Source organism: Kogia breviceps, chromosome X (assembly GCF_026419965.1).
Source record: "Kogia breviceps isolate mKogBre1 chromosome X, mKogBre1 haplotype 1, whole genome shotgun sequence".
In the NCBI taxonomy this organism is placed as follows: Eukaryota; Metazoa; Chordata; class Mammalia; order Artiodactyla; family Physeteridae; genus Kogia; species Kogia breviceps.
The window spans coordinates 118215882-118243043 of NC_081330.1; the positions used below are offsets into that span (position 1 = coordinate 118215882).

At 46.7% G+C, this 27162-nt stretch overlaps 1 protein-coding gene across 13 annotated transcripts in view; it reads left to right on the forward strand.

Moving 5' to 3' along the window:
- The first annotated feature begins 8425 nt into the window (after positions 1 to 8425).
- MAP7D2 (MAP7 domain containing 2) overlaps positions 8426 to 27162 on the forward strand; it is a 109616-nt gene continuing 90879 nt past the window's right edge. For 10 of the 13 annotated variants that reach the window (XM_067023004.1, XM_067023006.1, XM_067023007.1 and 7 more), the window contains exon 1: positions 8471 to 8653. In XM_067023004.1, the coding sequence (XP_066879105.1) occupies positions 8527 to 8653 (127 nt within the window). In that variant the 5' untranslated portion in view covers positions 8471 to 8526. Of the gene's footprint in view, positions 8654 to 8819; positions 8879 to 27162 lie in introns of those variants that run through there. The other 3 variants (XM_059050802.2, XM_067023005.1, XM_067023014.1) reach the window with 3 other exon arrangements.

Sequence of the window (27162 nt, forward strand, 5' to 3'; positions counted from 1 at the left end):
CCATAATGATTAAAATATTTGGGGTAAACTTGTAGTTCATATGCAACACTACTTGGAGGAATTATTTTACTAACTTGTCTTTAATGTAGAAATTACTTTCATTGATTTGATTATATTTCAAATGAGGAATGGAAGTGGTCCTCTAGAAAAAAAACCGTTTTTGTTGTTATACTGTTTGAGTCCTATAATACAATGCTATAAAGTATGCCCTGAAAGAAAATAAAGTCTTTGAAATCCAAGAATAATGATTCTTACTGCTAAGAGACTGTAATAGTTATTACTAATGAGTTTGATAGGCATGCATTTTTCATGCAGTGTTTATTCCACTTCCAATGAGAGTATATAAATAAGTTGTATTACTAAGGTGGCTAAATAACCAAACCAGGTGTTTGTGTAAAAAAAGACTTGCCAAGATTTAATTGTTTGACTGTTGAATCTTTCTTGAAAATCCAGCCTTTCAGAGACCACCTCTTAAGGAGCCTGTAAACTGTGCATGATGAAAATTCTTGTATTTTATTAAGGAGTGGCCATTGGTTTACTCACCACATCTGTGGAATCATGCCTATAAGTATAGTTGCTTACAGAACTCCTGGTGACTTGTAGTTTAACTTAATCTCATCTATCTTGTGTAAATATTTAATTATAGGACATTGCGTAACATCTTGAATAGATACAAACTGCTGTCAGTATTGACTTCAGAGCAAGTGAGTAATCTCATAGGTAAAAGCATGTTTCAAATAAAATACTAGCTGGATTTATACTTGATTTGTATTGTGTACACATTTAACAACATCCAGTATTAACTGTGGCTTGACAGTGAAATGAAAGTAAGTTCTTTATGTTACCTGTCATAAAGATTTAAAAGATTTGTATTGGTGTGAGATGTTTAGATCTCTGTCCTGCTTAGTAAGGGGAAGTTTCATTTATACAGCTTTTACATACCACTTTGTGTTTTTTATTTACCTTCAACTACCATCCTTGCTTTTTTCTTCCTGTTTTAGGAAAGAACAAAATCTGAATTAAGTCTTAACTATAAGTGTGATAAGACACTAGCCTCTCAGGTATGGAGTGAACTGAGGAATTCGGAGGGTGTGTTGGACTGGGTCTTCTCTTCCCTCCACAGCCGCCTAGTGCTTAGGAGGCACGTGGTAGAGAGTGAAGAACGTGGGCTCTGGGGTCAGGCAGCCTATGCCGCAGCCCCTGCTCTGCCCTTTACCTGCAGGTGACCACGGGCACCTTCTCCAGCTTGTCTGAGCTTCAGGCTCCTCACCTGTAAGATGGAGATGATGAGAAGAGTACCTGCAGAATCACAGAATTGTTAGGAGGATTAATAATGTGTGTTCGGGGGCTTCCCTGGTGGCGCAGTGGTTGAGAATCCGCCTGCCGATGCAGGAGACACGGGTTCGTGCCCTGGTCCGGGAAGATCCCACATGCCGCGGAGCAGCTAAGCCCGTGAGCCATGGCCGCTAGGCCTGCGTGTCCGGAGCCTGTGCTCCGCAACGGGAGAGGCCACAACAGTGAGAGGCCCGCATACCGCAAAAGAAAAAAAAAAATAATAATGTGTGTTCGTATGTGTGATCCACTTAGAGCAGTGTCCGCCGCTATTCACTTGATACCCAGGACTGTGTAAGATAGAATATGCACGTCTCTTTTATTCTCTATTTACCATTTCTTTTACTTGCAGTCTTTGGTTCCTATAATAAAAGAAGTGTGTAGAATATATATTTGTATATTCATGTCGACACAATATTTAAAATAATTGCTACCACCCTCATTTAATTCAGCATAAAACTAATAGATGGAAGTCTCTAAATTGCTTAAAGAAAGGTATTTTGCAAAGTACCAACTTGCTCTATATTTCTTTAGAGAAAGCGTATAATTAGTAATATTGATAGCTCTGGTCATCTTTCATTCTTAAGTCTTTAATGAATCCTTTTACAGTAGATTCATGACAGCTAATTGGTACTGATTTGGAGGTTTCCTTTCCCATCATTTGGAATTATGTAAAGAAATCAGATGCAAACTATTGCAATTAGAAATAAAATATGAAATAACTTTCAACAGTGTATGCAGTTGATTCTTTCCAAAGTTTATGACATTTTTAACTAAACTTTTATTCATGATCATTCTTTTCTGAAAATTTTGATGTATGAGGGAAATGTATACATAATCTGTTTTTTTATTTTTGTGTTTTTGGTTGTTTGATTTGAATTGAATCCGTTTGGTCAGACTCCAGATACAGGGTTGCATTTTCTGGACAAGTGAATTTGTTACAAACCTGTGCTGAAGACATTTTCTAATGGTAAATCAGTTGTCCAGAATGATCTCAAATTTCCAGAATTCCATTCACTGGACCTTATTTTATAGTGTGCAGAGACATAGGTGAAGTAGATATTTATCCTCTGGTCAACTTGCTCACTTTTTTTTTTTTTTTTTTTTTTAACTTGCTCACTTTCAAAAAGCCAGTCTTTTCTGTTTCAATCCAGGCTTTGTTCGGTTCACAACCTGATAATGGCAGATCAAAAAGTGGGGACAAAACCTGAGTAAAGTCTCATTGCTTATTTGATCCACTGGACTGCCAGGTATAGAATTAGTTGGATTTTTGCACATTTGATAAAGTTCAATGCATATTTAAGCTTTTAAATATCTCTTGGAAATCTAAGAATAATCGGGATTTTCCTAACTTGATAGTTTATCTACCAAAAGCAAACATAGAAACTCACAATTTCTTTTAAAAAGCGAATTTTACTTAATGTCCCTGACAAGCAGTAAAATGATTAATCTTATTAAATCCAACCCTTGAGTACACATCTTTTTAATAGTTCGTGTGACAAGGTTAAAACGTGCTCCGTTAAACACACCTGAGTGCTGTGAAGTACCATAGTTGCCCCACGGAAAAACATTCGTGCAATTATTGAGTTGCAAACTGAACTGGCCATCGTTTTTCATGGAATACCATTTTTACTTGAAAGAACAACAGACAAACTGGTTATTCAAACTTGGGTTTGTGGTCAGGTTATTTTCTCAAAATAACCCTGTCACTTCAAGGAAAACAACTGACAGCATTTGTTGGAGGTGATAAGATTTCAGCTTTCAAGTGAAAGATTAAGAGTTTGGGGAAACTGATGTTGCCACCATTAGCTTGACGGCTTCCCAGTGAAGAGATCAGAGGTGGTAATAATGAATGTGACTTTTTAATACTGTAGAGTGAAGTGTGTTGACATTTGGAAGATCGCAGCAGAGTCAAACGGTATTTTCTAAATGATGAGTGGATTTTAACGTACTAGTATGAAAAGATCACTGATTCAGTATTAGATTCCACAATGCAACTAACTTTAAGAAGTTACCATTTGTCAGGATTGGGTATAGTGTCAAGAGCATACACGGTTACCTGAAAAGCCATTAAAATAGTTCTCCCTTTTCCAACTACATAGTGGCCAGATTTTCTTTGTGTGCTTTAACGAAAACATTGTAATACACTGAATGCAAAAGCAGATATGCAGCTCATTTTTACTTTTGAAAAAATAATTATTTAACTATTGATTTATTTGGCTGCCTCGGGTCTTAGTTGCAGCACGCGGGTTCTTCGTTGCAGGATGCGGGCTTCTCTAGTTGCAGTGCGCGGGCTTAGTTGCCCCGCAGCATATGGAATCTTAGTTCCCCGACCAGGGATCGAACCTGAGTCCCTTGCATTGGAAGGCGGATTCTTAACCACTGGACCACCAGGGAAGTCCCGAGACTCAATTTTCAATTAAGCCAGACAGTAAAGAGATTTGCAAAAATGTGAAACAATGCCACTCTTCTCAAATTGGGAGGGGGTTGTTACTTTTCATTAAAAGTATGTTATTTAGGCTTACTGTTAAAGTAACAAATCTTTTAACAAATTTCTAGCACATCAATACTCCCACAAGTGAACTTGTCATTTCAAGGAAAACTGAGTGTTTGTTCACATGCGCTTTCAAGTAAAAATTGAGTTTTGGAAAACTAAACATTCACCACCATTAGCAGATTACAGAAATTCTTTGGGAGTCTCAATTTTAGGTGTAAAATAGGAGTTGGTGAACTTTTACTAAAGGACCAGATAGTAAATGTTTTAAGCTTTGTAGGCCATATGATCTCTGTTACAGCTCTTCAGTTCTGCCAGCGTTGCACAATAGCCTGAGACAACACGTAAACAAATGAGTGTGGCTGTATTGCAGGAAAAGTTCATTAACAGAAGTAGGCAGTGGGCTACATTTGGCCCACAGGCCTTAGGTTACCAACCCCTGCTGTAAAGGGGCTCTGAGGCCAAAAAATTGGGAATTGCTACACTAGACTTAACAACTAGATGGTATAACAGGTTTTAAGGTGTTCAGGGAATTCTCTGGTGATCCAGTGGTTAGGACTCCGTGTTTCCACTGCAGCGGGCACGGGTTCGAGGGAACAAAGATCCCTCATGCTGCGTGGTGAGGCTAGAAAAAAAAAAAAAAAATGTCGTTCAACTCTAACTAGATTTTTAGGAAGTTAGCCTAATGGCAAAAGCCCAGCAAACTAATGTCATTTTGTTAAACAGATGGCTTGAATAGAAAGACACTGTTCATAGATGATATGATGTCATAAAAATGCCAGTTCTGATTACTATTCCAACAGGATTTGAGGGGGATAGAAAAATTGATTCTAGAACAAGTTCATATGGAAATTATGAATTTCTAAGGCAATTTTAAAAGCAGAGCAAAGAACTCTTCATCAGATACTGTCACACCATAATCCATAGTAATAAATAATAGATGCAGTAACAGACAAAAAGATCAGAATAAAGAGCTCAGAATCAAGCCCATGTACATATGGGAATCTGATATATGATAAAAGTGGTTTCAAAATCACTGGGGAAAGGATAGAGTACTTAAAAGTTGGTGCTGGACAAACCTACATTGTACAGAGAAAAGTAAATATGGCTCTCTGTCACACCATATACAGAAAATAAATTGCTTTAAGGGTAAATCCGTAAACTAAGGAGGAAAATGTAGACTATACTGTGAGTAGGGAAGTATATAATTAAGACCTATGACCCTCGTAAATTCCTTCTTCTAACTACAATTTGAGTTGATCTCTTTCCCCCTTGAGGTTCATCTCCACTGGAGTTGAGGGACTACAATAAACATCCTACAATTTGACCTTTTACAGCTGTGTCCAGAACAAAACCAAGACCTCTTAAAGCACAAACCATAAGCATAAGGTGAAAATTGATAGGTTTTATTTTATTTTGTAACCATGGGAAAGATTGAATCAAGAACTATCAATGGATGTTAAACCTTAGGAAGAAGTTTCGGCAAGGAGCATGCAGAATATTTGCTTGGCCTTAAAAGTGGCTCCCCACAGATTGCCGATTTGTTGCAAGAGAAAAATAGTACCTCTATACTGGAGAAACTGGCAGCCAATTAGGTAAAATTTTTGTATCCATGTTATATTTACTGAAGTTGATAACTAATGTGGGTGTGTAAGGCAATATCCTTAGGGGGCCTCCCTGGTGGCTCAGTGGTTAAGAATCCACCTGTCAGTGCAGGGGACACGGGTTCGAGCCCTGGTCCTGGAAGATCCCACATGCTGAGGAGCAACTAAGCCCGTGCGCCACAACTACTGAGCCTGCTCTGTAGGGCCCGTGCACCACAACTACTGAAGCCTGCGCGCCTAGAGCCCGTGCTCCGCGACAAGAGAAGGCACCCCAATGAGAAGCCCGAGCACCGCAAAGAAGAGTAGCCCCTGCTCGCAGCAACTGGAGAAAGCTCGCGCGCAGCAACGAAGACCCAACACAGCCAAAAATAAATTTAAAAAGATGATATCCTTAGGAAATACACCCTGACGTATTTAAAGGGAAAGGGCTGTGTATATGTATGCAACTTGCTAGCAAAACAACCAAGGATTAAAAAAAAGACATATAGCTAGGATTACAAATGGTAAATGGGGTAAAATGTTAATGATAGGTGAGTCTGAGTAAAGGGCCTGTGACTGTTCTTTATAAATTCTTATTTGTGCAACTTTTCTGTAAGTTTGTGGTTATTTCCGTATAGGAAGCTTTTTTAAATGGATTGATTTTGGCATAAAAATTAACGTTTTGCTGATCTTAGAAAAGATTAGTTGACTAGCATGAAATATTTAAGCCCACAAGGATTATCTAGGATACAGAAAACCTGGAAATCAACAAGAGAAAGACAAGTAGCCCAACAGAAAGACGAGGATTGAACAGGTAATTTACAGAAGAGTAAACCAGAATAAATGGTTAATCTCTTTCTTTCTTTTGATGTGGACCATTTTTAAAGCCTTTACTGGATTTGTTACAATATTGCTTCTGTTTTATGTTTTTGGTTTCTTGGCCTCCAGGCATGTGGGATCTTAGCTCCCACAGCCCCTGCACTGGAAGGCAAAGTCCCGGGACCATGACTGCCAGGGAAGTCCCAGTTAATCTATTTCTGATAGATTTGTATACAGTTGCAATGGATAGATGTGGAAAACAATTCCAAGCAAGGAAAACAGAATGATAGCTGGTGTGCCTTATCATTTATATAAATTTAAACCACGCATATCTTCACTATTTGTTTGAAAGTAGAACTACAAAAATATATTAAACAGGAGGTATATGACTGAAGAGAGGAATGCAAGTAGGAATAGGAAATAAACAGAAAAAATAGAATCAAACTAGACAGGGGTGTTCTGACAAGTCAGCAAGCCTTGAGCTCAGGAGGTGGATGGATGAGTTATAACCTCGTACCCAAGGTCTGTAAGACCAAAAGAAGAAAAAAAGAAAAAGCGAAAACAGCTCCCAAGCCCTAATTAACTTGTCTCAATCTTATTGAGTTGGAAGCAGTTTTCATTACAAACAAGGGGCCAGCCCCAACTTGCCCGCTTTTCTGCTCATTTGTGTCTAAACTCGCCTTCTGGCTTTCTCACCATAGCTGCGCCCTACTCCTTCCTAGCACACCTTTGGGAGTGTCATGAACACGTTCATCACATTTTTGTGCCGACAAAGGTACTCTTCCCAAGCTTTTCACTAAGAATCTGGTTGTGGGTTACTGAGGGTTTCAACTTGTTGGGTTTTTTTTTATTGTATAATTTGCACACCATAAAGTTCACACGTTTAAAATGTACGGTGGCTTTTAGTATACTTACAGAGTCAACCATCACTGTAATGTAATTCTAGAATGTTATCATCACCCTCCCAAAAGAAACCTTGTACCCTGATTCAGCTCTATTTGGCTTTTTAACCTCTAACCTTATCATCACCCTCCCAAAAGAAACCTTGTACCCTGATTCAGCTCTATTTGGCTTTTTAATCTTGCATTTCTTTCTCCCCCAGGGGTGGAAGTTAAAACCCGGGGGCTGGTCACTGCCCAACAGAGAAACGTGCAGCCTGGGGCTCCCCAGGGGTGGGTTATCACTCGGCAGGCTATATCTGGGTAAACACCTGGAGGCTTGAGCTGGCTCTGCGTAGATGTCTTTTTCAATATGTATATTTTTGAAAAGAAGTTAAATGCTTCTGGCAGGGGTAAAAGGACATGCAGGGGAAGCACACCACAGGCCCCCACACCCTGTCCAGACGCCTCCTCCCAAGGCTACACGTTCAGTGCATTCTCATTTGTCTTCCCAGAGATGTTCTCGCAGAGATTTCTCTAGTGCATTGTTTGCACACCAGGAAGGAAGAAGCCATTGAGTAGCGCTCGGGTGGAATCAGCCTGGGAGTGGAGGCATGGTTGGAAGGCCGACTGCGTGCCCCTCCTCTTCCTTGAAGGTCCACCAGTCTGGCTTCCTGGAGCCCGTCGCTGCGGTGAGGGAGGACCTAGCGCCTGCCACCCGTGCACCTCTGTGCTTGGAGGGAGGCATCTGCACACGTGGCACTGGCCCCAGCGGAGCCTGCCCGAGGCCCTAATAGGACCTGTTTCCAGAGCTGCAGCTCTACGTATGTGGATGCCTAGTGTGTGTGAACTTCTGCGAGCCGTGTGAGAACATGTGCGTGCTGGCTGGGCAGGTGTGTACACATGGTGTGTGCGTGCTGTGTTCACACTGCGTGAGGATGTGTGTGCACCCTGTGTGAGAAACTACATCCCATGTATATAATGCTGAGTGTATGCACTGTGTGGGGACGTGTGTTTACACCGGTGTGTGCACGCAGTGTGTGCATGCTGCGTGTAAGCACGGTATGAGGAACCGTGTGCATGCCGTGTGTGCGTGCGCGCCGAGGACTGGTGTGCACATCGAACGTGCACGCGGTGTGTGGGAGCGCTGTGAGAACTAGTGCTAACATTGCACGTGCACGCCGTGTACTCGTGCTCTCTGAGGGCTGGTGTGCATATTGCCAAGTGCACGAGGTAGGCGCCTGCTGCTCGAGAACCCGTGTGCACCTCGCGTGTGCACGCGGTGCTCGTGCGCGGCTTGAGAACCGGTGCGCACGTCGCACGTGCACGCCGTGGGGGGGACGCGTGCGCGTGCGGACGCGCGCGGGTCCGATACGGCGCGGCGGCAGGGGCAGTGCGCCTGTGCGGCCCCGGCATCCCGATGGAGCACGGCGTCGACTGCGGGGCGGCAGCCGGGACGGAGGGGGCTACGCGGGCCCCCCCGCTCCCCGGGAAGATGGCCGAACCGGGCGCGGTGCGGACCTCGCCGCCCAACCACCGGCCTTCAGGTAGGGCTCCCGGGATGCGGCGGGTTCGTGGGAGCCTCAGGGCCCCGGGCGGGGCGGGGCGGGGCGGGCCGCAAGAGGCCGAGGTTCTGGAGCGCGAGACCGTGGGGGGCGGGGCGCGGAACTGAGCTAATGTCCTTTCCTCGGCCCCGGGTCACCTGGGCGCGGAATCCCGGAGCCGGCGCCCCTCACGGTGCCGGTGGCAGGGTACCCTCTCGAGTGGCCTGAGTGAGTGGGTGGGATTGGGGGTGGCTTAGGGTGAGTGGCAGGTGTGTTTGGCGTGCGGGAACCGGGACCACGCTTGATGCCCGAGGGGCTGGCCCCGCATCGCGGAGCAGCAGGCATGGGGGGCACTGGGGCCGACCGAGCGGGCGCGGGGGGTGGCCGGGGCCTGCGCGCCTGCCCAATCTGCGTCTCGGGCGTCGGGCGCGAGGGGCAGCCCAGCTTCGTGCTTCGCGGCGTCCCTGGGGGGCAGAACCGGCGCGTCACTCACTGGCAGGGGTGGCCAGCTGCGAGTCCCGGGCCGGGTTCCCCTGCCGCCCGCTTGCGCTCCCGGCTGCCGCGGGTGCGCTGCCCAGGGGTCTGGCGGGGTCGCGGCTGCCTCGCGTGGCAGCGCGACGGATGAGTCCCCCGGCCCTAGAGGCTGCAGCTGCTGGGAGCTAAGGAGGGACGGTCCCCGGATTGGCTGCCTGGAAACGAGTGAAGCAGGGAGAGATTTTGAGGACATTTGGCAGAATTTTAGATAAGCTGGTCTCGCATCTTCTAACGTTCTGTAGAGTGGTTGCAGGTAGCGCGGGTGTGTAAGCAAGTTGGAAACCGATTTCATGTTTTTCCTGGCAACACCTTTTTTTTTTTTCTTTTTTTTTTTTTAAGTTAGTGTGAGCTATTTTTAAGGCGTGTTTTACCGCAGTATAACGTGCATCCCACAAAAGCGCACAGATCTTAAGTATAGGATTTGGAGAATTATCGTATAGTGAAGATCTGCGTGATTTATGTAAGGTGTACCAAGGAAGGGAAGGAAATCAAGGGCAGTGTTCTTTAATCACTTAAAACATGGTTTTCATGGGGGAGGGGTATGTTCTGATTGGGCCTTCATTTGCATCACTTCGAGAAGGAGGAGGTGGCTTAAATCTTTCCCAGTTTGCGTTTTTCATCACGCATTTGTTTTGAAGGCAGAATTTAACAAATATCACAGGATAGTGATATAAATACTAAAAAGATGTACTTCTGTTTTCGTCCTTTTTGTTTGGCAAACTGCTGCATGTGCTAGGGAGAAACCCAAAACCCACCCATCCATCAGAACCAGCCTTGGGGGAGGGGGACCTAGTAGAATATAAAACATTGGAAAAGGGAGGTTGTTAAAGTTCACATTTTTATGTGGTCGAGAGTTTAAACAATTAGGTCGTTTCGATGTTTTAGAGGCAGGGCGGAGCTGTACGGTTGAGCCTGAAATATCTGTGATATTTTAACTTATTTGAAGGTACTTAATAAGGGGACATCCTTATTAAGTTCTAGTTGGAAACTTAATTGTAGAAAAATAGCTTAAAGCTCTTTTCCTTCATTTGAAATTAGAAATGTGGAAAGACATGTTGTGTGAAGGTTTAAAATATTTCAGGGAGTTTCCTGGTGGTCCAGTGGTTAAGACTCCGTGCTTCCACTGTGGGGGGCATGGGTTTAATCCCTGGTCCGGGAACTAAGATTCCACAAACCGCGTGATGCGGTCAAAAAATAAATAAATAAAAATAAAAATTATATATATATATATTTCATAAACTTCTATGTGCATAAGGGTTGATGTGGAAAAATTGGAGTGTTCAATTTAGGTGCCAGGTAGTACCATGGTTTGTTCTTTCAAAGCGGGTTTTGTGAGGCTAGGTACTTAGAAAAATAATGTCATCTCAGAGAAGTCTTGATTATTGAGTTTTTAAAATATTTATTTCTTTATTTTTGGCTGCGTTGGGTCTTCGTTGCTGTGCGCGGGCTTTCTCTAGTTGCGGAGAGCGGGAGCTACTCTTTGTTGAGGTGCACAGGCTTCCCACTGCAGTGGCTTCTCTTCTTGCAGAGCACCAGCTCTATCTAGGCGCACAGGCTTTAGTGGCTGTGGCTCGTGGGCTCTAGAGCGCAGGCTCAGTAGTTGTGGCGCACGGGCTTAGTTGCTCTGCGGCCTGTGGGATCTTCCCGGACCAAGGCTCGAACCTGTGTCCCCTGCCTTGGCAGGCGGATTCTTAACCTCTGCGCCACCAGGGAAACCCTTTGAGGTTTTATTATAATACACCTTCGTACTGATTACTCTTGGCTGCCCAAGGCCTTATCATTTGGGACCCATTCTTGATGAGAGTGAACCTGCATTTCTTGAGAGTCAACCATTGATCCTAAGCTTGTGCTGAGTGCTGTGAGGGGCAGAAAAGACAAAGAGGCCTGAGATGTTTAGGCTCTCGCACAATTTCACGGCAGCACAGCTCGGCGATATGGCCCAGCAAGTGGTTTTCCTGGGAGCTGTTGTAGAAGGTCGCAGGGGAATACCTCTCTGGTTGTTTCCTCTAGCGACAGGTTCTTCCAGTACTGAAATCCTGTGCATTTTCCCCCATTACCCACTAGTGATGCTTTCTTTCTTTCCTTTAAATTACTCCCAGAAGAGAAATTACCAGATGTGCTGTTCTCTTTAGTGCTTGTGTTATATCCCAGTATAAGGAATGAGGGGCAAGCAGAGTAACCAGATGACCGCTGTCACACTGCCTCGGTGTCACACAGGTCCTGGGCGCCGCTCAGTCTGAAATGCCCCCTTCTCCCCTTTTCCCTTCGGGCATTCACTTCCTCTAGGCTTCTCTCAGCCTGAATTAAGGAACTCGTCTTGCCTGTGCCTGCAGCACCTGCAGGAAAGCACTCTTCTTATTCTGCCCGTGTGACGACATTAACCTTCCGGTTCCTCTCAGCAGATGTTCATTGGGTGCCCACGGTGACCAGGGCCCTGTGCTGGTGGCTCCTGCTGTCACTGGAGCTCCGGCGATCGAGATCCACACTGCCTGGGTGTGAATGCCGCCTCTCCCCTTCCTGATGTCTCACCTCGGGGAGACATCGCTGAGCTTTAGTTTTCTCACCTTTAAAATGGGCTTAAGAACACCGTGGGGTGGTGGATAGAAACACTGCCTTGAAGATGAAGGAATTCATATCTGTAAAGCAGTGCTTGACACACAGTAAATGCTGAAGCTGGTTAGCCATTGTCCCTTCTGTTAGATGATTGGCTTGAGGGCAAGGCCTGGTGCAGAGGGTGACTGGATGGTCATCGTACTCCTCCGCAGAGTTTTTGCACACAGTAGGTGTGCAACTGATGTTTGACAATTGCATTATGCTGGGAGCAGCTCCCCTGGGTTGAGTAAATACTCGTGAGGTGGATTAAAGAAGCGTGTCGGTGGAGGAGTTTGAGATAGTGGAATTACAAAGCATGTTTCCTGAGGCTTGTTGAACTTTCCAGTGCTTTCTGCAGGTAAATACTGTTTACTGAGTTCAATCCATTTGCCCATGGTTCCCTGGTAAGGAGGGAATTGCTTTGAGGTGAGACGAGGTTCCCTGCTGTCCTTCCGTCTGCCTGTCTTCCATCCCCCATCCTGGATCAGGAGAATGGAGGGGTGCAGACTGGAGGTTCAGGAGAGCCTCTTTCCAGGGGCCACAGTAGGGAAAAGGAAAGGCTGAGAGTAGGGCCCCAAGAAATCAGAGTTCTTCATCCTTTCTCAAAGTTGCATTTAAAACCATTCTTTTTTTTTTTTTTTTTTTTTTTTGCTGCACTGCACGGCTTGTGGGATCTTAGTTCCCCGACCAGTCCCTGAACCCGGGCCCTCAGCAATGAAAGCGTGGAGTCCTAACCCCTGGACCTCCAGGGAACTCCCTAAAACCATTACTGACCACCACTCATCCTAAAGCTGTTTGGACCAAGAGGAGCAAATTGAGCTTGTGCGTGTGTCCTAACGTTGCAAGTCCCTTCGGCAGTGAGAAGGGCCAAGGTCAGGAGAGAAACAAACAAAGTTGTATTTGGTCTGGGGCTTCTAGCTTTGTGGAATTATGGCACTGAAGGACTCGGACTTGGCAGGACCTTCAGGGACAATTCCTGGAAGTCTGACCATCAACTGTTTCTTTTCTGATGTACTGACCCTAGTGACCCAACTGGTCGAAGTCTGTCAATTCTATCTCTATCCCTTCTCCCTCTCCACAATTAAAGGATGTTTTCCTCTCATTCAGATGCCCCGTCTCCTGCCATGGTTCACTTTTTGAAAGAACATCTTGCCTTCTTGCCTTCTGTAGTAGTTATACTGATTGACTTGTAACACAGTAGGATTTGCAGGGTTGATTTGGGCAGACGAGAGACATGGTTTTCTGGGATGCTGGTCAATAGTCTAGTGGGCTTTGTTGGGAGAGTTTAACAAGGTAGAACTCATAATGGCTCAGCATAGTAAGTGCTCACAGGGCAGGTAGTATGATGATGCTTATGATGGTATTGCCCGGTTTCGGGGGGTGGCGGAGGGACGGTAGGCATGCTGAGCTGACTCTGGCAGCAGTTTGATCATTTGAAAACTTTCCATGGCCCTGCCCTCTAGCGTCTTTTGAACAAATTACACCAGAAGAAGGAAGAGGCAGTGGTCCAGGGTGGCTGCCCTTGGGGCGCCGTGGCCCAGGAGGGATTGCTCACCGCCCAGCTCATGGCTGAGGTGACCACCTTCCAATGAGAAGCCTGCCAGCTCAGCACCTGAGGCTCCGGGGCAGGCTGGGCCTCGGGTTCCCCTTCATCTGCCTCTGAGGTCTGTCTGAATGTAGGCCTTGGTCTGCTTTTCTCTTGGGAAGCGGTAGCTTTCCTCTTGCCTAGGAAGTTTTCCTGTTTTTAAGAACCTTGTGATTAGTGGAGTTCAGGGTGTGATTTAAGCAAAAGGAAATCAGGTATGAGTGAGGCGCACCCCTACGAAGTGTTTGAGGCAACAGCAGTCACGCCAAGTGCCCATGATCCATTGGAACGGCAGGGTCTGTCCCCAGGGTACATAGCTCCTGGCTGGCTCTGGGTTCATTCACTATCTGAAAATAACCGCTTTTCCCCTCCATGCCAAATAAGCTGCCGACTTAGAGCCCCCAGACAACCCTATGGAACGTTTCTTGGCTCCTTTGTCATCTCAGCCTCTTAATTTTTACCCTCCCCTTGCCTGTTTATGTAATAATAGCTTTATTGAGACAACATTCACATACCATACATTTCACCTATTTAAAATGCCCAAATCAGTGGTTGACAGTACATTCACAGAATTGTACAGCTATCACCACAATCAGTTCTAGAACATTTTCGTCACCCCGCAGAGAAAGCCCATAACCATTAGCTGTCATTCCCCATTCCCCCTCACCCGTCCTCCACTCCCCCGTCCCGGCAGCCACCCATCTACACTGTCTCCATGGAGACCTCTAGGCTTCAGCCCTTGATGTGCGCACATATTGTGGTTGCCCGGAAGTTCTCCGGTGGCTCTCCATGCATCAGGGATTTAGAAGCTGTCGTTCTGCACGCTCCATCCTTCAGACCCAGTACTTGCTTTCACCGCAAAGCCTTGTCTTTTCACCTCCTGGCCATTCCTCTGCTCAGGGCCTGCAGGGCACTGAGAAGCTGAATGGAACCTCCCAAGTAGTCTGCAGTCGTAAGTTGCGTTCATTTTAGCTCCTCAAATAGTCACAGCTGCTAATTGTTGAGCACTTAGGTCCCAAGCACCGTTATAAGCACTTGTCATACGTTATTTACTTTATTCCTCATAGCCATCCTTTATACTGTTTTTATTCTCATTTTAGAGATCTGTAATTTTCTATTCCTGTGTAGCAAAACACTCCAAAATTACTATTTCTCACCATTCAGGGGGTTGGTTGGGCTCAGTTGGGTGGTTCTCCTGCTGCGTATGCTGTCAGCTGGGGTTGAAATGTTCACGATGGCCTCTCACAGTCCTGGCCTTCCTCACCATGTGGCAGCTGTTCCTCAAGAGCCAGGAAGTACAAGTTGCCAGTTCTATTATGGCCCAGACTTGGAAGTCCCAGAATGTCCCTTCTGCTGCATTTGGTGGTCAAAGCAAGTCACAAAGCCAGCCCAGATTCAAGGGGAGGGGAAATAGACTCCACCTCTTGAGGTGAGGCATGGTAAGCGCCTACTGGGAGAGGAGGAATCTCCCTTTTTGGAGATTCTCTACTGTAACAGGTAAGTACATTGACATGAAGAGAAGTTAAGTAAGGGAATTCCCTGACTCAGCCCTTTCACTGCCAGGGCCCAGGTTCGATCCCCGGTCAGGAAACTAAGATCCTACGTGCCGTGTAGCACGGCAAAAAAAAAAAAAAAAAAGAGAGAGGTTCAATAAGTTGGTCAAGGTCACACAGTAAGAGTAAGTGGCAAGCCAGGACTCACACCCAAGTGTGTTTGACTCTAGAGTTAAGTATTTTTAATCTCCATGCCTCTGTGCCATTGGAATTAAGCCCCCATCCCCTCTGTGCCAGCCTTTATGTTGGGGTCTGGAAGATCTCCTTAGTATGCTTTCCTGTCTTAGAGCACTGCATTGGCTGTGACTGAGGACTGCGGCTCTTTGGTCGTCACTCTGGAAGGCCCATGGAAGATTCTCTTATACTCTAGCCCAGTGTGTCTCTAACTCTTAAATACAATTTAAAGTACTTACTAGAAACAAAATATAAAGCGCATGTAAAATACAGCTCCCGGGCTTCCCTGGTGGTGCAGTGGTTGAGAATCCGCCTGCCGATGCAGGGGACACGGGTTCGTGCCCCGGTCCGGGAAGATCCCGCGTGCCGCGGAGCGGCTGGGCCCGTGAGCCATGGCCGCTGAGCCTGCGCGTCCGGAGCCTGCGCTCCGCAACGGGAGAGGCCGCAACAGTGAGAGGCCCGCGTACCACCAAAAAAAAAAAAAAAAAAAAAAATACAGCTCCCAATTTTAAAATATCAGATTACATACCAGATTCCAAGATATCAATGGGTATCACATTACTTTGTCAAATTGCTATGAATGTTTCTAAATATGTGCTCTCAATTTATGTCCTTATTGTGGACGATAATGAACAATAAGGAGGCTGGCATCTGTCCACAGGCCACACTCAAGTAGCTCTGTCCTGGGCCAGCATTTCCCAAAGGGTGTGGTACACAAGAGGGTTTAGGTTCCACGTGGACAAACTTATCTTCTCAATTTTAGATTAATGGTCCTGTGGATTCTTTAATTGTGTTGTAAAAATACAACTAATACATCGCACTAATTTCATGAATATTTTCAAACTGTAATTTCATGAATATTTTCAGAATGAGTAAAACTGAAAAAAAATTCAGTTTAAAGAAAACTACTAAATAATGGTATAGGTTGGTGCTGGCTAATAGCAATAGAATGCTAGTCACATATGTACTCCTAAATTTTCTAATAACTGCATTGAAAAAGCAAAAAGAAACAGGAAATTAATATAATAATGCAATTTATTTAACTCAGTATATCTAAAATATTGTCATTTCAACATGTAATCAGTGTAAAGAATTATTAATGAGATATCTGACATTCTATTCTTTGCACCAAGTCTTCCAAAACCAGTGGAGGACTTTACACTTCAGCACATCTCTACGTGGACTAGTCACAGTTCAGCTGCCCAGTAGCCAACTGTGGCTAATGGCTCGCATACTGGACGCGGTGATCTAGAACATTTTCCTCATGGCAGAAAGTTCTGCTGGTCACATAGGGCACCATGGTATTGAGTGTGGTATGAAGAACAGGATGTATGCTGCGGTATTCAGTCTGTCTTAGATCTCTTGTGTGGAAATCAAAAGATGCTTTGATAAAACGGTCTCCCCTACAATAAGGCAAAACCGCCCTGGACCCTCAGGCTGTCGAGGAGAGAAGCTGCTCTTGCTTTCCCCAGGGTGGGCAAGTGCCAAGGCCCTGGCACGGATTGTCTCGGGGACCTGGCAGGCTGTGGAAAGGGAGTGGGCTTGGCCTTGTGGTAAATGTTGGGCTGTTACGGAGGGAAAGCATGGTATGATACTGATGGAACAGTGGGAGGAGAGCGGTATTAGCCAGCGCAGGCTCGCCCAGGTTCAGTGTCGGGTCCGGTGGGGAACCCCATCTGCGGGGTGGGGTCTGCTGGGCTGGGTCGGGATGGGGTCTGTGAGGGCAGGTCTGGTCATTTCCCCCCAGAGCTAGTGTTGTGCTTTCCTAGTTCCTGCTCACAGAAGCTACACTCTGATTATGAGCAACAAGTTCCGGTTGGCTGACAGGACAGACCCCCTAACTCTGGAGACCACATAATTGGACAGTTCCAGTGAATTCAGGGTCTGGTCCTGCCTCCCGCATCCTAGGTTTGATGATGTGACGGAGCTGGCACTGGCTGTAGGGGGACTTACCGGGCAGGGCCACTTAACCCGCATTCGCTTTCAGGGCCTGAAGGACAAGTCCCTGCCCAGACCAAGTTGTCCCCCTCCTGAGCAGTTGGTCTGTCTTTGCCTTTGACACCGAGTCTTTAAGAGTTAACGGTTGGTGGGGCTTCCCTGGTGGCGCAGTGGTTAAGAATCCGCCTGCCGATGCAGGGGACACGGGTTTGAGCCCTGGTCCGGGAAGATCCCACATGCCGCGGAGCAGCTAAGCCCGTGCGCCACAACTACTGAGCCTGTGCTCTAGAGCCCGTGAGCCACAACTACTGAGCCTGCGCTCTAGAGCTCGCAAGCCACAACTACTGAAGCTCGCACACCTAGAGCCCATGCTCCGCAACAAGAGAAGCCACTGCGAGGAGAAGCCCGCGCACCGCAACAAAGAGTAGCCTACGCTCGCCGCAACTAGAGGAAGCACGCGTGCAGCAGCGAAGACCCGACGCAGCCAAAAATAAAAATAAAGTTTTTAAAAATTTTTTTTTAAAAAAGAGTTAACTCTTGGTTTAGCAGGTCAACCAGTGTGCAACTCCAGTTGCTATGGTAGAGTTATTGGATTAACTTCCTTCTTAGCTCCATTTTTCTATCCCACTCTTTGTCTTTCTCTCACACTTTTCATATTCATTTCTGCTGGGGTTTTTTGTTTGTTTGTTTTGTATTTTTTTTTGCGGTACGCGGGCCTCTCACTGTTGTGGCCTCTCCCGTTGCGGAGCACAGGCTCCGGACGCGCAGGCTCAGCAGCCATGGCTCATGGGCCCAGCCGCTCCGCGGCACGTGGGATCCTCCCGGACCGGGGCACGAACCCGCGTCCCCTGCATCGGCAGGCGGACTCTCAACCAGTGCGGCACCAGGGAAGCCCTCAGCTGTATTTTATATAAGCAAAAGGAGGGAGACAGGAGTGCATAAAATGAATACCTGAAGTTAATAAATTTTCAAAACAACACCTTAATGTTTGCCCTTAACTTGAAATAACCATCTGAATCATAAACTGGGCAAAACAGGATTCTCCTGCTGTGCTTATTTTGAAAGAGACCCCCCCACCACACACACACACACACACACACACACACACACACACACACACACACACACACACACACACACACACACACACACACGATTCCCCTATGTTCTCCTCCCTTAGCACCTAGGCATGCATTTTCAGCATTCCACTGACTAGAGAGGCAAATGTCCCTCTGCAAGGGGGCCATCTCCTCTTAGGAGAGTTTCCTCTTCTCTACCTTATTAACTGTGTGTGTTCGGTTCTCTTTTTTTTTTTTCACATTTAAAAGTTAATTTTTTAAAAAGTTACCTGAAACCTGAAATACATTTTCATGAAGGGCAATAAATTCTTTTTTTAAAACATCTTTATTGGAGTATAATTGCTTTACAATGGTGTGTTAGTTTCTGCTTCATAACAAAGTGAATCAGTTATACATATACATATGTTCCCATACCTCCTTCCTCTTGCATCTCCCTCCCACCCTCCCTATCCCACCCCTCTAGGTGGTCACAAAGCACCGAGCTGATCTCCCTGTCCTATGCAGCTGCTTCCCACTAGCTATCTATTTTGAGCACCAGTCAGGGGTGACAGTTGGTGGTGAAATATTATGACAGCCTTCAGTGGAAGCTTTCCTTGCACGTGGGTAAATTTTCCCCTGGTGTAGATATGTGTTATGAACAAAATTTCATTTATTTTCATCAGCTAGGTAACCAATATTATTGAAGCAGATTTAGTTACATCTTCAGACGAAAAGCCCTCTAAAAAATTACTGATTGTGGAGCTTCCCTGGTGGTGCAGTGGTTAAGAATCTGCCTGCCAATGCAGGGGACACGGGTTCGAGGTCTGGTCCAGGAAGATCCCACATGCCACGGAGCAACTAAGCCCGTTCGCCACAATCACGGAGCCTGCGCTCTAGAGCCCGCGAGCCACAACTACTGAAGCCCGTGTGCCACAACTACTGAGCCTGTGCTCTAGAGCCCGTGAGCCACAACTACTGAAGCCAACATGCCTAGAGCCCATGCTCCTCAACAAGAGAGGCCACTGCAATGAGAAGCCCGCTCGCCGCAACTAGAGAAAGCCCGTGCGCAGCAATGAAGTCCCAACGCAGCCAAAAATAAATAAATAAAATCTTTTTACAAAAAGGTATAAGGAATGAAATTGCACTTAACTGCAATTACAATAAATAATTTTTTTTCTTACTGCAAAACATGTTCCTGCTCTCCTTTTTTCCCCTCCTCACCCACCTGAGTTTCCACTTCACTTGATTTTGTTTTTGTCAGTCACGAATTATTTCTAAAGAATAATTGCTTCTTATTAATGGTCCATTAATTTCTACATATCCCTAATCTTCTGGGGCGAGATTAACTCTTTTTATAGCAGAACAGTCAAGGGAGTGAAATGGACTGTTTCACTCTACCGTGTTCAGCTTTCATTTCTCTTACTTGTCTTTTACTTTCTCTCTGTTTCAACTGAATGACCCAAGAAGACATGGTGCCTTTCTACTAAGGAATGTTGAGTGTCCTTTGTGGTGCATAATTTTATCTTTATTAGTTAAAAATTAAAAGGGTTCTTACCCCCTTTTTTAAAGGTGTGTAAAGATGACATGTAAAGGTGTGTGAAGGTGTTTTCAGAATGAGTGCCTCTTATGATCAGGCCAATTCAAGCAGGAGATACTATACGCAGCGCTGTCCAATAGAACTTTCTGTTCTGTTCTACGTCTGTTCCAAATGGTAGCCGCTCGCCACATGTGGCTATTGAGCACTGAGGAACTGACTTTTTAATTGTATGTGATTTTAAATAATTTAAATAGCCACATGTGGTATTGGCTCCTGAATTGGACTGTGCAGTTAACTAGATGTTCACTGACCTTGCCAGGTTAGATCAGAAATAAAGAGTGTGAGGTCTTCCCTGGTGGCGCAGTGGTTGAGAGTCCGCCTGCTGATGCAGGGGACACGGGTTCGAGCCCCGATCCGGGACGATCCCACATGCCGCGGAGCAACTAAGCCCATGCACCACAACTGCTGAGCCTGTGCTCTAGAGCCCGCGAGCCGTAACTGCTGAAGCCCATGAGCCACAACTACTGAAGCCCACATGCCTAGAGCCCGTGCTCCACAACAAGAGAAACCACTGCAATGAGCAGCCTGCACACCGCTACAAAGAGTAGCCCCCACTCGCCGCAACTAGAGAAAGCCCGCATGCAACAGCAAAGACCCAATGCAGCCAAAAATAATAAATAAATAAAATGAATAAATTTATTTTAAAAAAAGAAAGATGGCTTCCCTGGTGGCGCAGTGGTTGAGAGTCCGCCTGCCGATGCAGGGGACACGGGTTCGTGCCCTGGTCCGGGAAGATCCCACATGCCGCGGAGCGGCCGGGCCCGTGAGCCATGGCCGCTGAGCCTGCGCGTCCGGAGCCTGTGCTCCGCAACGGGAGAGGCCACAACAGTGAGAGGCCCGCGTACCGCAAAAAAAAAAAAAAAAAAAAGAAAGATGTAGTGTGTTTCACGCCTCAAACAAGTTCCTTCATACCCATCTATTTTTTATTTTATTTTATTTTATTTTGGAGTATAGCGGGTTTACAGTGTTGTGTTAATTTCAAGTGTACAGCAAAGTGAATAAGTTATACATATATCCATTCTTTTTCAGATTCTTTTCCCAAATAGGTTATTACGGAATATTGAGCAGAGTTCCCTGTGCTATAAAGTGGGTCCTTGTTGATTATCTGTTTCATATAGAGTAGTGTGTGTGTGTATGTGTGTGTGTGTTCATCCCAAGGTCCTCATTTATCCCATCTATTTTTGGTTTCTCCTCTATAAGCTCTGGTATTTGGTACTTGTCGTTCAGACCCTCTCAGATGTGCACAGGCCACCAAGAACAGAACTGGCACTTAGCTCCTGTGGTTCACATCAGGTCTGTAGGGCCGTGATAGAACCTACTAGCCAAGACGTATCTCTGGCTCCTGGGGGCCCTAGGGTGCCCTCTCCGTCCCTGCCTCAGTTTTGGTTACACAGCACGGCTGGAGGAGAAACCAGGTTGACTTATAAGGCGTTATCAGATCATGAGATGAAACCATGCAGGATATGGATGGGCTGTGGGGAGAACTTTTACAGGGGGATGTTGGCAGGGACTGAGATCACAGGAGAAGCCTGCGGTGGAAGGTGAGGCTGGCGAGGGCACTGGGAGCCATGAGCAGCGCAGCTGAAGGAATCTTCTCCAGGACTGCTCAGTGACGTAGATGAGCCTAAGCCCTCTCGTCCAGCTTGCTCCTCACACTGTGGCCTTTGTGCTGGCCTGGGCGAAGAACTTGGTTGCTTGTGACTGCACTGGCACACTAGGCCATCTGACTAATGCTTTCCAACTCTGACGCACTGTGGTCCTCCACTGCCAGCCCAGGAGGCGGCGGAAAGGGTAGACTGGTCTTCTCGCCTCTGGTTAGCAGGATCACCAGCCACGTGGGCTTAACCAGCAGACTTACCAGCCTTCCCCTCTCCCACTCCCATTACAACCAAGGCAGGGGGCTCTGCCTCCATCTCTCATGGCCCTGTCCCCATTGCCAGTGCCTGGGTCAGACCCCGTCATCTAGGTCCCGACTCTTATCACAAGAGCCTTAGGGGGTCTCTGTCCGGGTCACCCTCCCTGTCATGGATTCATCACATCGTAGTCTTGTTTGACCTCCTCTGACATCAGCCTAGCGTAAGCACAGTGCAGACTGCTGCTGGGGTTTCCCAGGTTGGGTGTGTTGGGATGGGGCTTCCTCTTACCCCTCCAGCCCCCCTTCTCGGGCCAGTGATCACCCCCAGCTGGTAGTGTCTGGCACACCCTGCATCTGCATGCACCTCGCCACCCATGCACATGCTTTTCCCTCTGTCCAGACTTCCCTCCTGTCTGTGTGTACCGTGTTCACCCTTCAGTACTTGGCTCACATCTCACCTCTTCCCTGAAGCCTTCCCTGACCACACACACTTTTGGTGGGTTTTTCTTTTCTCGTCCATTTCCATTACAGTGTTGATAACACGAATTCAGGTGAATCCAATCATGTGCAAATAAACCTGGGGCTGGCATTTGGAAACTAAAGTGCACAGATCTTAAACATACAGTCTGACGAATGTTGACATATACACCCATGTAACCAACACCCAGATCAAGAAACTAAATATTTCCAGTACCCAGAAGGCTCCCCTGTGCCTCCTTCTAGACAGTATCCCCTAAAGGTGACCATTGTTCTCACCTCTTTTCACTATAGATTAGTTTTGCTTCTTTTTGAGCTTTATAAAAATAGATTCTTGTAGTAGGTACATTTTTATTGTAGCAAAATATACATAACATAAAATTTACCATTTTAGCCATTTTTAACGTACAGTTCAGTGGCATTAAGTGCATTCGTATTGTTGTACAATCATCACCACCATCCATCTCCAGAACTTTTTCTTCAAGAATATATGTTTTTTTGTGTCTGTTCTTTGCCACTCAAAATTGTGTCTGTAAGATTCATCCATGATGTTGCAGACATCAGTGGTTCATTTCTTTTCTTTTTAAAAAATTATTATTTATTTGCTTATTTTGGCTATGCTGGGTCTTAGTTACAGCATGCATGTGGGATCTAGTTCCCCGACCAGGGATCAAACCCAGGCCCCATGCATTGGGAGTGTAGATTCTTAACCCACTGGACCACCAGGGAAGTCCCAGTGGTTCATTTCTTTTTATTTCTGAGTAGTATTACATTGTGTGACTCTACATACTACAATTTGGTTTATCCATTCTCTTGCTAATAGACAATTGGGTTATTTCCAGTTTTCTATTCTTTTGACTAAAACTGCTATAAACATGCTTACACACGTCTCTTGGTGCCCATATACATGCATTTCTGTTGTGTGCACGCCTAGGAGTTGAATTACTGGGTCAGAAGGTAGGCATAAGTTCAGCTTCTGCATATAGTGCCAAACTGTTTTCCAAACAGTTGGAAGTAGTTCCCTATTGCTGTTATAACCAATTACTGCAAATTTAATGGTTTATAGCAACATGAATTCATTATCTTATAATTCTGGACATCAGAAGTGCTAAAGTGAAGGTGTCAGCAAAGCCTTACTGGAGGGTCTAAGGGAGAATCTGTTCCCTTGCCCTCTCCAGCTGCTAGAGGCTGCCCGCATCCCTTGAGTCGTGGCCCCTTCCTCCATCACCAAGGCTAGCAGCATAGCATCTTCCAATCTCTTTCTCTCCAACGTCTGCTTGCATTGTCACATCTCCTCTCTCTCACTCTAGCTTTCCTACATGGGGGTCACCTGGAAAATCCTGGGTAATCTCCCCATCTTAAGAGCCTTAACTTAATCACATCTGCAAAGGCCTTTTTTTCATAAAAGGTAACATTTTCACGGGTCCAGGGCTTAGAACGTGGACATCTCTGGGGGCCTGTTACTCTGCCTGCCATTTTGTATTCCCACTAGGAAGACATGAAAGTTCCATTTCTTCCACATCTTTGTCAGTACCCTACCTTGTCAGTCTTTTTAATTGCAGTCATTCTGGAGGGGATATGGGGGGCACATGCACAGCTCCCACCCCCAGGCAGTGTGTCCTCCTCTGCTCTGATACAGATTTATTGCAACTTATCAGTATTATAAATATTTTTTACATGCCTATGTCTTGATCAAACTGTACACTCTTTCAGGAGACAAGTCGTAGAGTAGCTGGTTCAATAAGTGCTCCTTGGATGGTAAGAAATGGCTGAGGGCAGGGCTTCCCTGGTGGTGCACTGGTTAAGAATCCGCCTGCCTTGGGCTTCCCTGGTGGCGCAGTGGTTGAGAGTCCGCCTGCCGATGCAGGGGACGCGGGTTCGTGCCCCGGTCCGGGAGGATCCCACGTGCCGCGGAGCGGCTGGGCCCGTGAGCCGTGGCCGCTGAGCCTGCGCGTCTGGAGCCTGTGCTCCACAACGGGAGAGGCCACAACAGTGAGAGGCCCGCGTACTGAAAAAAAAAAAAAAGAAAAAAAAAAAGAATCTGCCTGCCAATGCAGGGAACACGGGTTCGAGCCCTGGTCCGGGAAGATCCCACATGCTGCGGAGCCACTAAGCCCGTGTGCCGCAACTACTGAGCCTGCACTCTAGAGCCCACGAGCCACAACTACTGAGCCCATGTGCCACAACTACTGAAGCTCGCGCATCTAGAGCCCGTGCTCCGCAACAAGAGAAGCCACCACCATGAGAAGCCCTCGCACCGCAACGAAGAGTAGCCCCCACTCGCTGCAACTAGAGAAACCCTGTGTACAGCAACAAAGACCCAATGCAGCCAAAAAAGAAAAAAAAAATTTAACCAAATCTTAAAAATAAAAAGAAAGAAGGAAAGAAAGAAATGGCTGAGGGCAGTTTTCAGCAGAGAAGCGAGCAGAGCTAAAGATGTAAATGAAAGCCTGTGCTTACAGTCCCATCTCTGGCGCAAGGTAGGTTTTCTCCCAAGTGAAAATAGGAGCAGAGCAAAGAACCTGGTTTCTAGCTTCTGCACACTGTTCTTTCCCAAGGTAGTTAATCTATAAGTGAGTAATGCCCTGGAAGGGGTTGTGGGCCTCAACTCCTGAGGGCGTTGGTTGGAAATGACTTCACTGTGTATGTAAATGAGGGAGGGCAATGCAGTTCCACAGGCCCCTTCTGGGGAGTGTGAACTTGGACCTTTCGCCTAGACTCGGGTTTTCCTTCTCCCTGGACTCTGTTCATGTAGCAGCATGCTGGAGCTTCTCGCCTGCCGAAGGCAGGCCTTCCAAGGTAAGTCAGGCTTCCTTGATCTCAGGCAGCGTTGCGTGTGTAGGCTGAAACCCACCGTGGAAACCAGAGGCCGGCATTTCCGAGGAAGGCGACGGCCGAGTAGGAACAGGGTTGTGATGCCCCTGGACACGGCGGGCCAGGTGCAGGGGTCCTGCGCTGGGGGCTGGGTCTGGAGGGCAGGGCAGTTAGACCAGGGCGAGTGTTGGACGAAGGCAGCCAGGGTTGTGGCTCCCTTGGGAGCGTGCGGACGCAAGCAGCCGCTTCCTGTGCTCGGTTCGTGCCTGCTCCCCTTGGCTGGGCGCGCACCTGGTTTCAGGAGGGCGCCCAGGTTTCGAGGCCTCAGGCTTATCTTGCCAGGCGCTGGGGTGTTGGCAGTGGGCCTGCGGCTTGGCGTTACTTTGACCCTCTGGGGTGTGGCGTGTGCGTGAGGAACCTTACCGTCCACATGGCAGAGGACTTTTCCGGCCCTTGCGGGAAGACCTCTGTGTCACTGACCGAGGCCCGGCTGGTCAGCACTCGGCTCCTGAAGGAGTCGGTCTTCTGAGAAAAATATTATCTCGGGGTAGGAGCTCCTGGGATGGGCCGAGCAGCGCTGGGGCCGGGCGTTTGTGGTGCCGGTGACGTCCTGATGTCTGCCGCTCTGCCTGCTGTATTCAGGTGGTGGAGAAACTCGGGTGCCTGCGTTCCTGCTGAGACCTGTCCTTCTAGGGCTCGGACCCTGCTCCCTCTTTGCTCTTCGTCATCCTGGACCAAGGAGGCCAAGAGCCTGGCCTCTTGGAGTTGCCCTGTACAGACTCCAGGTCGGGGGCACCTGCAGAGACACGTGGGCTGAGCTGCCCCTGTCAGCCGGTGCGCGTTAACGTTTCTCAGGACAGAGAGTGGATCTTCACTCCGTGTCCTCTGAGGCTGGAGGGGCACCCTCTCCCCCAGGCAAGAAGTCCTTTCTGTTCATACAAACACCTCTCCTCTAAATGCCTCTCCTCTTGCTGTGGCCTCTGTAGACAGGCAGAACACCCACCCGGCACCCTTTCCCCCAGGCAAGAAGTCCTTTCTGTTCATACAAACACCTCTCCTCTAAATGCCTCTCCTCTTGCTGTGGCCTCTGTAGACAGGCAGAACACCCACCCGGCACCCTTTCCACAAAACCTCCTGGTCTTCATAAAGAGACCTGGGACCTTCTATGGGACCCAGCTCCGTCTACCCTCCTAACGTGACTTTTTGTCTGGCACTTACTCCTGGATGTTGGTGTCTCCCTTCTCTAACTTTCTGCACCAGTCACCCATAGAGTAGCCTCTTCACCTCTTTCTTCAGTTAAGAATTTACCAGTGAGATATCATCTCACACCTGTCAGGATGGCTGTTATCAGAAAAGCAGAAGACAACAAATGCTGGTGAGGATGTGGAGAAACTGAAACCTCTGTGCACTGTTGATGGGATTGCAAAATGGTGCAGCCGCTATGGAAAGCAGTGTGGAGGTTCCTCAAAAAACTAAAATAAAACCGTCATATGATCCAGCAATCCTACTTTTGGGTATTTATCCAAAAGGACTGAAATCAGGATCTCAAAGAGATAGTAACACTCTTCACAGTAGCTGAACTGTGGAAACAACCTAAATGTCCATGGACAAATGAATGGATAAAGAAAATGTGGTATGCACATGCAGTGGAGTATGACTCAGCCTTATAAAACAAGGAAATTCTGCAATATGTGACATGGATGAGCCTTGAGGACATTATGATAAGTGAAATAAGCCAGTCCCAGAAAGACAAATACTGCATGCTTCATAGCATCAAAGAGTGTAATGGTGGTTGACAGGGGCTGAGGGGAAATGGAGAGTTACTCATCAGTGGGCATAAAGTTTCAGTTAAACAAGATTAATAAGTTCTAGATATCTGCTGTACAATATGGTACTGAGAGTCAGTACCATATTGTACATGTAAAACTTTATTAAGAGTGTAAATATCATGTTAAGTGTTCCTACCACAGTAAAGTAAAATTTTAAAACAATTTTTAAAATTTACCACTTAAGACCTTCATCTGATCCGGTACTGGTGTGGCCACTAACTAGCTGTGGAGCCATGAGTTAGTTTCTTGGCTGTTCCAGTCTCAGCTTCTTATAAGAAGAGGATAGTAACAGATTCCTCACGGGGTTGACAGGAGGATTATATGAGGTAGTGCATGGAAAGTGCTAAGCACGGTGTCTTGCACGAACATAGCTGTGCTCCATGAGGTCAGGGGTGTCATTGTCATCATCTGTGTATTGAGTACAAGACGACTATGAGCATAAAAATATATTTTTGTATATAATGTACTTATATTGATATATACCGGTGTTGCCTTTCAAGGACCTA